This window comes from Mobula hypostoma, chromosome 4 (assembly GCF_963921235.1).
Source record: "Mobula hypostoma chromosome 4, sMobHyp1.1, whole genome shotgun sequence".
Classification (NCBI taxonomy): Eukaryota; Metazoa; Chordata; class Chondrichthyes; order Myliobatiformes; family Myliobatidae; genus Mobula; species Mobula hypostoma.
The window spans coordinates 37,891,484-37,904,033 of NC_086100.1; the positions used below are offsets into that span (position 1 = coordinate 37,891,484).

General features: G+C 36.7%; 1 protein-coding gene across 2 annotated transcripts in view; it reads left to right on the forward strand.

Moving 5' to 3' along the window:
• The window catches only part of fxr1 (FMR1 autosomal homolog 1), a 71,614-nt gene that overhangs the window by 34,126 nt on the left and 24,938 nt on the right, over positions 1-12,550 (forward strand). For both annotated transcript variants that reach the window (XM_063045655.1, XM_063045657.1), the window contains exons 8-12: positions 518-688; positions 3,369-3,447; positions 4,264-4,373; positions 6,465-6,551; positions 8,006-8,201. In XM_063045655.1, the coding sequence (XP_062901725.1) occupies positions 518-688; positions 3,369-3,447; positions 4,264-4,373; positions 6,465-6,551; positions 8,006-8,201 (643 nt within the window). The remainder of the gene's footprint in view (positions 1-517; positions 689-3,368; positions 3,448-4,263; positions 4,374-6,464; positions 6,552-8,005; positions 8,202-12,550) is intronic.

The following is a 12,550-nucleotide window of genomic DNA, read 5'->3' on the forward strand; positions in this document are numbered from 1 at the left end:
CATTCAGAAATATTATTTGTCTGTTGATATCCTCAAGAGGATGGGTTATAATCTGAGACCATCCTGCAGGTGGGGCAGCATCTGTGGATAGAGAAACAATTTAACCTTTCAGGTTAATGACCTTTCTTGAAAATATAGCATGGCTTCAAATGGAAACGACCAAGGAAGATTGCAGTGCTTTCATCTGTCGTGAGATTGATACAATGTGTGTAATATTGCTATGATTGGAGACCCTAGATTTGCACCATTACATCATGTTAATGTGTTTTTGTTTGGGGGGGGGATTTTAATTGCTAATGGCATATGTAATTGCTACCAACAGAATCATTAGTATTCAAGCTTACCTTTTTAAATGAATGCCATAAGCTATCTTCTACATGCAAAATTAGTTCTTTTTAAGGACCATTTACAAAAAAAAATCAGTTTAAACTGTTTATTCCATGATCTGTTAAAAATGTCTGGTCTGTAATCAGCTGAAATAATTACAGCTCTTGTTTTTTTTAAACCAAACTGCCAGAGTACCAAACAGCTAGCAGCTGCATTCCAAGAAGAATTCACTGTCAGAGAGGATCTAATGGGACTTGCAATCGGAACGCATGGTTCCAATATTCAGCAAGCAAGAAAGGTTTCTGGTGTTACAGCAATTGAACTTGATGAAGAAACTGGGACATTCAGAATTTATGGAGAGGCAAGTTTGCAGACAATTAATAAATCTTTAGATTTCATTAATGCTTTGACAACCACCAAATAGAGGCAATATTTAACAGTGCACTTTAATATAAAGAATTTAAATAAAATGTCCACCAACATTGATACAAAATTGGTGTAGTTTTATGGAAACTTGAAATGAAGTTTTAATCATTTTTTCCCTTCATCCAAACAAAACACTTTTTTAATATTTTTGCTTCTTTTAGACAATCCCAGAAACACTTTCACTTCCCTCTCCTATGGGTTGTTTGTCGTACTTTATTTGGGTCTGCTAACCATTGTAGGACCCCCAAGAAAAATGTTTTTTAAAGAAAAGATGGCCTACATTCTATACTTGAATTGTTCCAGCTTGCTTTTGTCACGTCCCTGAGAAAAAGGAGAATTCTAGTGACAATGAAGTTATGTGTTCAAATTGCTTGGGCAAAAACCATAGTAGTAAGGTTACATGATATTAAGTTTATGTTGGTGTATCTAGAAAAAGGCTACAAATAAAGTATTTCCAGGAAGTTTGTAATACAGCTCTGCATTTTGCCAGTGATGTTAATATCTCATTTGAAAATCAGTGGTATGTTTACATTTATTCCCTTGGTTAGCATTTGGTAACTAACTTTATTCTGATAAGTTGTCAAAGCTAAGAAATTTATTGTTGGTGCCAAGGAAGTCTTCGTGCCAATTAATATCTTTAAAGATAGCCTGTCAAAAATTGTTATACTTGGCATTTTAACTTTGGATCTTCCTATCTTTTCATAACTCGTGATATCCTGTGTCTATCATAGAAAGAGATGTAAAATTCTTCACCAAATGATTTTGAGCAATGTGTGTTTTCTTATATTTACATGTAAATATACTGTGTATGTCTATTATTAATAAAAAGTAAAAATACATCATTCTGATCTATTTGCTAAAAATTTCTACTATTAACTGAGCAACACCCTTAGCGTCGCATAACGAATATAAGCTGCCTTGTTCAGTGAAACAATTTTGAGAAAGGAGATAGTCCCCAAAGTGGAAGTCTTGCTTGGCATAGACATAAATTTCAATTACGGATATTCATATTTGCAGCAATATATGCTTCACTCAGTATTTGACCACTCCGGTTTTCAACAGGATCAGTTTGAGTTCTGTCCATTCATTGCTAGGCTTAAAATCATAAATTCGTCACTTAATATCATCAGCACAAGAACATTTGTGCAGTGCCATCTGTATCACAGTAACAAATGGATTATTTTTTTAAAAATGAGATAATGAATGCGTTGTAGGTTAGGGAACAAATCCATTCTCCACACCCTTATAGATGTAACAAACGGTACTGTGACAATTAATTTACTGCAGAGATTATGATAACTGTTCCTAAGTTGGAAGATCTTCTATTTCTACTGGAAGAAGAGATATTCAATTACATCTTAACTGCTGATTTTCATTGCACTTACTGTGTGCTACTATTGATTTCCATGGCATAATTCAAGTAAAATCCATATATAAATTCTAACAATAGTTATTATCCGATCTTGAATCACACTTAATGAAATGGTGTAGTGAAATGTATGGGGCTGTATGATGAGTCATGAGCTATGGTACTGTGTTGCTTGTTTTTTTTTAATATTAGCAGTTGTCAGTGTGAGAAAAACAAGGCTTTTAATTAAAGAAAAAGGGCAGTAGAATTATTGGGATAGACTGCAGCAAAATTGGGTAAACTTGTGCTTTAAAAACTCAACTTCCATTTCAAACATTGAAACTGCCAACTTGGAGATGTTTAATTATAAACTGGAGTTTTGTTTCCTGTGTTGAGGACTTAAACCCAAATAATAGCTGCTAGTTTTTAAAAATGACTTTTTTTTTCTTGTTTGGTTTAAACTTGCTGGGCAATGAACAGTAATGTCAGATGAGCTGGTCCTCTGTCATCTATTTACAAATTACAAGCGTCTCAAATGTAGAACAAATGAAATTTAACAGAAGTTTAATTTGCGACTCATAAGTATTACTGGTCTTGACTGTTTGCAAAGCTCTCTGAAGCCGCCTAATCCAGGAGAAAGTTGGTGTTGATCTAGTACTGTCATCAATTTGATTGTTGAAGAGATTTTCTGCATTATAATGCCAACCTGAAATTAATTAGTGCTGGTGTCCCATAAACCTGAGCGCAGTCACAGTTCACTGCTATTAATAGAATTTGCACAGTTCAGAATCGGGTTTAATATCAATGGCATATGTCATGAAAATTGATGTTTTGCAGCTGCAGTACGGTGCAATACATAGTAAAAATACTATAAATTGCCTAAGGGGTGTGGGTGGGTGTGAAGGTTTATATAATAAGTAGTGCAAAAAGAGGGGAAAATATAGTGAGGTAGAGTTCATGGGTTCATTGTCCATTCAGAAATCTGATAGCGGAGGGGAAGAAACTGCTCTTAAAACCTTGTGTGTGCCTTGCATCAGACTTGTCCACTTGATAAATATGTTATTAGAAAATAAATAAAAATAAAAGGACTTCAGTAAGAATGTACTTCCCATATTATTTTGTTTTCACAATAATGTAATTGGAACTTTGCTTAAATACTGGAAGAGAAATATCATGGGGAAGAGATGCTGGCAAATGTGAATACTACGTGCAATATTTAATATTCTGTGTAACAAATGAAAAGTTTAATAAAATCTTTTGTTTCCAGAATGAAGAGGCAGTCCAGAAAGCTAGAAGTTTTCTTGAGTTTGTAGAGGATTCTGTTCAAGTTCCCAGAGAATTAGTAGGTAAGTATTGCATATAGAAAGTAATGATAACTGAAGTTTGTAATGCATGGAGACACGAGAGACTGCAGATGCTGGTCTTGATGCAGGGCATATACAGTTCCACCCCTGGAAATGCTCAATTCAACTCAGCAGATTGGTGTTTGAGATCTGTGGAGATAGTTTGTGGAACCAAACAGAATGATATTTAAGGAAGCAAGTTTAATGCACAAATATTTTAACCCAAATAATGAAGTTTCTGTTGTTTGTTTCAATCTCTGGTCAATCTGTGCTTATGTTATGCTCATCCATGCAGAAACATTGTATGCCAATCATTAAAGATATCTTATTGATAAAATAGACACATAACTTTGAAAAGGTGGATTGTAAGAACATAGAACTGTATAGCACAGGAACAGACAGGCTCAAGGACCTGCACTATCTTTGCTGATCATAATACAAATCAAAACTCATCCTATCTACCTGCATATTGCCTGTATCCTTTCACTCCCTGGAAGTGCAGTACAGGCACTTAACTTTATATATACAACTTGCTTCCTAAACATTGGGTCAAATGGCTTTCCTATTTGTAATGTGAGGTTTAATGCTGAAAAGCAGTCAAATGTGTTCATTATGCCCATTGTTTTAGAAATGATTTTTAAATTGTTTTACAAAGCATGGATTAAACTGATTTTACTTTTAGAATTGCTTTTCTAGGAATTGGAGAGAATTGTTCAATTTTCCCCCCATCAACTGATTTGTAATAAATGTAACTTTGAAAATGTTTTTCAAATTGGACTTTTCCCTAACTTTGCCAATCTCCATTTTTTTTAATTACAGGAAAAGTAATTGGCAAAAATGGTAAAGTTATTCAGGAGATAGTAGACAAATCGGGAGTAGTTAGGGTGCGAATTGAAGGTGATAATGACAGCAGGCAACCAAGAGAAGAGGTAAATATATTAAAAAGGTTGCTTATATGTATTTTGTACAGATTGTTGTATTGCTCTTAATCAGTTCAATTGTACTAATATTTGATTATTTTTGGGAATCCAACCACATTTAAAAATTTCTCTCAATATCAAGATGCCACAATTCTGAAATATTTGCGAGTACTTTTATATTTTACTTATGAAACTTTAGTACTATGATTTATAGTAAAATCGCTAAGCTATATTCTGCTTTTATAATTCTGTGACATTGTAAGGTAACTAATTGTTTTATTTTGTTAAGTAAGATGAAAGAAAACTTTGGTAGCACATTATTTGTTGACCTTCTGTATTAGTATTTAAATTTAAGTCCCATTGCCAAAGTACACATATGGTCAATGGCACTAAACATTTTTAACTCAGAAAATCAGGCAGCATCAGTGCAAGGAGAAACTGTTCATGTTTCAGGTCAAAGATCTTTCACCTTTCCACAGAAGCTGGCTTACTGACTTGAGTTTTTCTAGCATTTTTTGTTTTTGTTATGGATTTCTACTGTCTACAGTTTCATTTTGATTTTGAATTGATATATTACATTCTGGTTCCAAATCATTCCATTGTAGTCCAGGGAATAGAATTTTTTGGAGACTGAATCTACAGGTGGAACAGATGAATTTCTAGGCACCGTCTTTTAACTGAATGATTCCAATCTAATACGACTTTGCATTTTTTTTTTCTGAAGCATCATGGTTCTGCTGCTTAGAACTTGAACTTCTCGCCGCCTTTTGGTTCAGCTTTTTAAAAAAAAAAATAAGTGTTGAACCATGTTGGACGTTTTTGGTGCTGGAAGAAATTTTGGTCAAGAGACTTATTACTGGTGTTCTTTCATTGCAGTTTAGGAAGAATGTTTTGGTGGGAGAAGGTGGCTCACCATCTCCTGAGGGACCATTAGGAACACTCAAAGGAATGCAGGTCTTGACAGATCCTCCAATATCCTGAAATATAAATGCTGATGGTTAATGTTTACTGCTAGCATTGATGGAAAGGAAATTGCTAAGTAGGTCTTTAATCTTGCTTTATTTCTCTTTAATTGGTTAAAACTGAATGCATGTTCTATTGAAAACATGGAAACTTTGCTGTATTGATTGCAGAAGTACTATGGTCTTGCAACATGTGCAAGAGAATATTTTCCATGTGAAGCTGTTTGAGATGTGATATTAATTTCAACTGCTTGTTGCTCATACCAAAAATTAGGTGGTTGGCATTGAAGATAAGCGTCCCATTTATGCTTGAAGCTTTCCTCATGTCATGCAATCGTTTATACCATGTAATATGCAGATAGCCATTTGGTGGCTTTTTGGAAAGCTTGCTAGGAAGTTTAAAACGTTATCTTTGGTGGGCCCTCAATAATTACAAGTGGTATTGAGTAAGTACTGTGTGCAATAGTTGAGCAGGTGGCCACATGTTTTGGTATCTAAACTAGGGTGGATCTGCAAAGAGTGCAGCATTACAGATGCTTCTCTGTGGAACTGTCAGTCAAGAGTATGGTTTGTTCCACTGAGGAGTGACTTTGGATTGCAACACAGAATATCCTTGTCTGTATTCACAGAAGAGCAAGGTTTTTTGACTGTCATTTTAGTGTGACACATTCACCAGAAAAGATTAAATGATTTCATTGCACTATGTGCCCCCATAATTAAGAGTGTGGTACTTGCATTTTGCTATTATAGTATTTTGTGATATTTATCTATTTGCAGTTACTTGTGCACTTTTTCCTCAATTAGTAACTTTAAATAAGCAGAATACTGATTTTTATGATGGAGCAAGGAGTGTTTGACACTTGAGGTGTTGGTTTGGCAGTACTGCAGAATTACTGCCCAAAGGGTGGCAGTTAGTTATAGTACAATTTAGATAATGATCAGGAAGGGAAGTTGGATATTTGTGTTTGCAGAAATAGGATCAAAGAAGATGTCATATCTCAAGGTAACATACATGATTATATTGATTACTACTGGAATAAGTTCACTTTTAAAAATGTTAAGACTTAATTAAAAGTAAAGTTTCTACTTTGTTTTGAAGAATATTACTAATGGTGGATTTATTCTTAAATTTCACTAGGGAATGGTCCCATTTACTTTTGTTGGAACAAAGGAGAGCATTGGAAATGTGCAAGTTCTTTTGGAGTATCATATTTCTTACCTCAAGGTATGCATTGTATCTTCTACTCACAGTGGCATTTCTGAGCCTCAATAAGCTATTCCTTATCTAGGGTTAATTGGAGAGATCTAGCAGTGGTTTATCACTCAAATATATGAATAATAAACTACTAACTTTTCCCACATCACCCACTGCTAACTCTTTCCCTAACCTGAAATACTGAGTACAATTTTGATCCCCTTAAAGATATAGTAACATTGAAGGAGGTTGTACTACCAAGCAAGACTAAATAACTTGGATTTTAAAAGAATGAGGGGTGACCTTGTCCATACAGATATTAAGGAAGCTTGACAGGGTAGATGTGGGGATACTTAGTTGGAGAGTTTTGAGCAAGGAGAAGTAACTACAAGATAAGGGACAAGTCATTCAAAACTAAGGTAGATGGAAGTTTCGTCTTACAAAGAATGGTGACTCAGCACTACTCTGCTGCAGTTCATTGTGGATGCTGAATCATTGGAAATATTTAAACAGAAGGTGAATAAAAAGTTGATTGAGGAATAGAAGGGTGTGGAGCGACGGCACAGAAGAGGAGTTGAGGCCATAATCGTGTTAAATGGTGGGGTGGGCTTGAAGGGCCTGATGGCTTTTTCCTTTTCCTACTTCTGATTGAATAATATATCAGCACTAAAAATCCCAAAGGCAACATCTTTTGATCATTGCTTTCGTTATGGAACTTGACAGAAAAGCAAGTGAGTACATCGGATGAAAATTGCTGACAAAGAATACAGGTTTCTGTACTTCATAGAAAACAGAAGTAGAGAGAAGCTTAAAAGAAGAGTTTTCTGAAGATGCAGGAAATCTTGAGCAACACAAACAGAATGCTGAAGGAACTCAAATCAGGCAGCGTCTATGGGAGGGAATAAACAGTCAGTGTTTTGGGCCAAGACCGTTCATCAAGTCTGGAAGGGAAGGGGGCAGAACTAAAAATATGACACTGGGCGAGGGGAAGGACTACAAACTGGCAGGTGATGGGTGATATTGGGTGAGGGGGAAAGTGAGTAGGTGGAGGAATAAAGTAAGAAAATTAAATGTGGAAACAGTAAAGGGCTGAAGAAGGAATCCAATAGGATAGGACAGTGGCCATGGAGGAGAGGAACCAGAGGGAGGTGGTGATCTTATAAGCTGTGTTTCGTTTGTTTTTGGCACAAAGTGATCTCTGAAACATTTTCATATCTTTGAAATTGAGTTAATTTTGGTCATTTAAAATTCACATAGCACAATGAAATTATTGATTATCATCTGCATGAGAAAATGCCATTAAAGAATGATCAAATCTATAACTTAAATTTTGCTGCAAGCAAATACGTAATTTTCCCAATGGGCATTCTAAAACCTGCCACCTCTTCTATTACTGCAAGCTTTTAATTATCATTAGGTTTTAATTCAGAATTATTCTTTTTGTTCCTTTGAGGAATAATATTAATTTGCTTCGTATGTTCTAGGAAGTAGAACAGCTGAGACTGGACCGGTTGCTAATCGATGAGCAACTACGTCAGATTGGTATGGGGTATAGGCCAGTATCAAGTCGGCCAGAGAAAGATAAGGGTTATATCACTGATGAGAGTACTGCTTCACTGCGTGGTAGCAGACCCTATCGAGGGCGTGGTCGTCGAGGTCCAAATTACACTTCAGGTTATGGTAATTAACTTTTTTTTAAAAATGTGCATTAATGCTAAGTTACCTCATTAAACTGTTCTCTATTCATACAGTATTCCATTTTGATAAATATTAAGTATAAAATCAGTTCACGTCCTGAAGAAATTATAGTTTTCATAACATTGTCCAGAATTAAAGTAGATCAACTATAGAATGGCAGACTGAGCAGAAGTAGGCCATTTGCCCCTTTGAACTTGTTCTGCTGTTCAATATAATCAGTCCTACATCCCAGGAATCAGTATGGTAAGCCTTTGCTACACTCCCTCCATAGAAAGCACCACCCTTCTTTAATGAGGAGGCCAAAATCAGTAATATATTCAAGATATGATCTCTCTACGTCTTGGACAATTCCAGCAAGACATGTATTTGAAACCTTTTGCAACTGCTAACAACACATCATTCACCTTTTAAACTGCTAACTACACCAGCATTTCTGTTTCCAGTGACTAGGGAAGGGTGGAGTTGGGACTCAGGCAGGAAAAAGAGGTCACCATTTGGAGATAGGAACGAGTGAGGAGAGTTCTTCACATAAGAAACAGTGTTGATTTCTCCCTTGCCTTGGATTTATAGAACTGATTCCAGAAGTAGGATTTGACTTTTCAGAACATTGAACATATAAAACTTCTTCACCCAGAGGGTATTTAATCCTTTGACATTCTACACAGAGAAGCCAATAGATGCTCAATCACTGAGTATTCAAGACCGATACCAATAAACCTTTACATTTAGAGGATCATATCTAAATCAGATCTGATGTAGGGAAATGCCACTAAAGGCAGAACAAGTATGAAGTGTAGAGAACTTTCTTAAAAAAGAAATGTTTAGCCTCCATTTCAATACCTTTCTTATGCAATAATTGCTTGTATAGCATGATATTAGAAATTCAGATGACAATAAATCTGTAAGTTTAATACAGCTAGTAAAGATCAACTTACCGTGAAATAGTTTGCTTAAATTGTGGAAGAAGATTTGGTGGAGAGTTGGTAGGATGCCATTTTTTTTTGTCTGGTATATTTGGGATTATCCTTTTTTTGTAATTTATTTTTTATTGAATTTCATCATCAAACATTTCCATAATGTATTTCAGATACTATACATAGATATCATCATATTTGTCACAAATCTCCACATAATATTTATCTGAGGTATACACTTATAGAAAGGAGAGGAAAGAAAGAACAATCAAAAGAAGAAAACTATGTACAGAGCAGGGAGTGATTTTTTTTTTAAACAACATTCATTGATTTGTGAGAATAAAATCAGGCCTATGAGGTGTTATGTAGTTAAACCATTTTTTCCAGTATGAATCAAATTGTTCCAGCTTATGATTAACAGATGCTGTTATCTTCTCCATTTTGTAAATGTCCATTATAATTTCCATCCATACATTTAAAGTTGGGCTCTCCTGTGATAACCATTTCCTGGTAAGGGTCTTTTTACCAGCCACCAGCAATACATTCATTAAATATTTATCTCTCTTCAACCATTCTTGAGGAATATACCCAAAATATGCACGCAGCATTAGAAATAAAGTGGATAACCTTGCTGCACAGCTGCAGGTTAAAAGATATGACATTGTGGCCATCACCGAGTCATGGCTAAATGATGGATGTGACTGGGAGCTGAATATCCAAGGATACACAGTGTATAGGAAAGATAGGAAGGTAGGTAAAGGGGGCGGCGTGGCCCTGATGGTAAGTAACAATATCAAATCAATAGAAAGAAGGGACATAGGATCAGAAGAGGTAGAATCCTTATGGGTAGAATTAAGAAATGGCAAGGGTAAAAAGACACTAATAGCAGTTATATACAGGCCTCCAATCAGCAGCCGGGATGTGGACTACAAGTTGCAGCTGGAAATAGAAAAAGCATATCAGAAGGAAAATGTCAAGATAATTATGGGGGATTTTAATATGAAAGTGGATTGGGAAAGTCAGGAAGGTAATGGATCTCAGGAGAGGGAGTTTGTAGAATGCCTACAGGATGGCTTTTTGGAGCAACTTGTCCAGAAGCCCACCAGGGGTCTGGCTGTTTTGGATTGGGTGTTGTGTAATGAACCTGAGGCAATTAGGGAGCTGGAGGTAAGGGAACCCCTTGGAGTGATCATAATATGATTGAGTTCAGTTTCAAATTTGAAAAGGAGAAGCTGGTATCAGGTGTATCGATATTTCAGTGGAACAGGGGATATTATAGTGGTATGAGAGAGGAACTGGCCCAAGTCGATTGGAAAAGTAAGCTAAATGGAGGGACGGCAGAGCAGAATTGAATGAAATTCCTACAGGAAATAAGGAAAATGCAGGAAAAATATATTCCAAGAAAAAAGAAAATCATGAATGGAAAAATGGCACAAATGTGGCCAACGAGAGAGGTTAAGGCAAAAATAAAAGCAAAAGAAACGGCGTACAGGGAAGCAAAAATTAGTGGGAAAAATGAGGACTGGAAGACTTTTAAAAACTTACAGAAGGAAACTAAGAAAGTCATTAGGAAAGAAAAGATGAATTATGAAAGGAAGTTGGCGATTAACATAAAAAAAGATACTAAGAGTTTTTTTAAAATATATGAAGAGTAAAAGAGTGACAAGGGTAGATACGGGACCGATTGAAAATGATGCTGGAGAAATTATAATGGATAACAGAGATGATGGAGGAACTGAATGAATATTTTGCATCAGTCTTCACAGTGGAAGACATGAGCAATATACCTGATAGCCAGAGGTATCAGGGAATAGAATTAGGTAGAGTCAAGATTACTAGAGAGAAAGTGCTTGGGAAGCTAAGTGAACTAAGAATAGATAAGTCTCCCGGTCCGGATGAGGTGCACCCAAGGGTTCTGAAGGAGGTGGCTTTGGAGATTGTGGAAGTATTGGAAATGATCTTCCAGGAATCAATAGACTCTGGCATGGTTCCGGAGGACTGGAAGGTTGCAAATGTAGTTCCGTTCTTTAAGAAAGGAAGGAGGCAGCAAAAAGAAAATAACAGACCTATTAGTCTGACATCGGTAGTTGGAAAGATACTGGAGTCAATCCTCAAGGACGAGGTTATGAAATACCTTGAGGTGCATGACAAGATAGGCCGAAGCCAGCATGGTTTCATGAAGGGAAGATTCTGTCTCACCAACCTATTGGAATCTTTTGAGGTAATCTCGAATAAGATTGACAAGGGAGAGGCTGTGGATATTGTGTATTTGGATTTTCAAAAGGCCTTTGATAAGGTACCGCATATGAGGCTGCTAAATAAAATGAGAGCCCATGGAATTATAGGAAAGATATTGAAATGGGTGGAGCATTGGCTGATAGGCAGAAAGCAAAGGGTGGGAATAAAGGGATCCTATTCTGATTGGTTGTTGGTTACTAGTGATGTTCCGCAGGGGTCGGTGTTGGGGCCGCTTCTTTTTACGATGTATATCGATGATTTGGATTATGGATTAAGTGGTTTTGTGGCTAAGTTTGCGGATGACACCAAGATAGATGGAGGAGCAGGAAATGTTGAGGAATTGGAAAGGTTGCAGAGAGACTTAGTCAGTTTAGGAGAGTGGGCAAAGAAATGGCAGATGAGATACAATGTTGACAAATGTACGGTTGTACGTTTCGGAAGAAGAAATAATCGGGCAGATTATTATTTAGATGGGGAGAAAATTCAAAAATCGGAAGTGCAAAGGGACTTGGGGGTCCTTGTGCAGGATACCCTAAAGGTTAACCACCAAGTTAGATCGGCGGTAAGGAAAGCAAATGCTATGTTGGCATTCACTTCAAGAGGAATAGTGTAGAAGAGTAAGGAGGTGTTGAAGAGGCTCTATGGGGCATTAGTGAGACCTCATTTGGAATACTGTGTGCAGTTTTGGGCCCCCAATCTCAGAAAGGATGTACTGATGTTGGAGAGAGTTGAGAGAAGATTTATGAGGATGATTCCTGGAATGCAGGGGCTAACATATGAGGAGCGTTTGTCGGCTCTTGGATTGTATTCATTAGAGTATAGAAGAATGAGAGGGGATCTCATAAAAACCTTTCAAATGTTGAAAGGGTTGGACAGAGTAGATGTGGAAAGGTTGTTTCCCTTGGTGGGTGAGTCCAGGACAAGAGGCCATAGTCTTAGAATTAGAGGGTACCCAGTTAAAACAGAGATGAGGAGAAATTTTTTTAGCCAGAGGGTCGTGGATTTGTGGAATTCGATGCCACATACAGCTGTGGAGGCCGGATCATTGAGGGTGTTTAAGGAGGAGATTGACAGGTATCTAATTGGTCAGAGTAACAAGGCATATGGGGGAAAAAGCCAGAAATTGGAACTAGATGGGTGAATAGTTTAGCTCATGGGGGAGCTGCGGACAGACTCGAT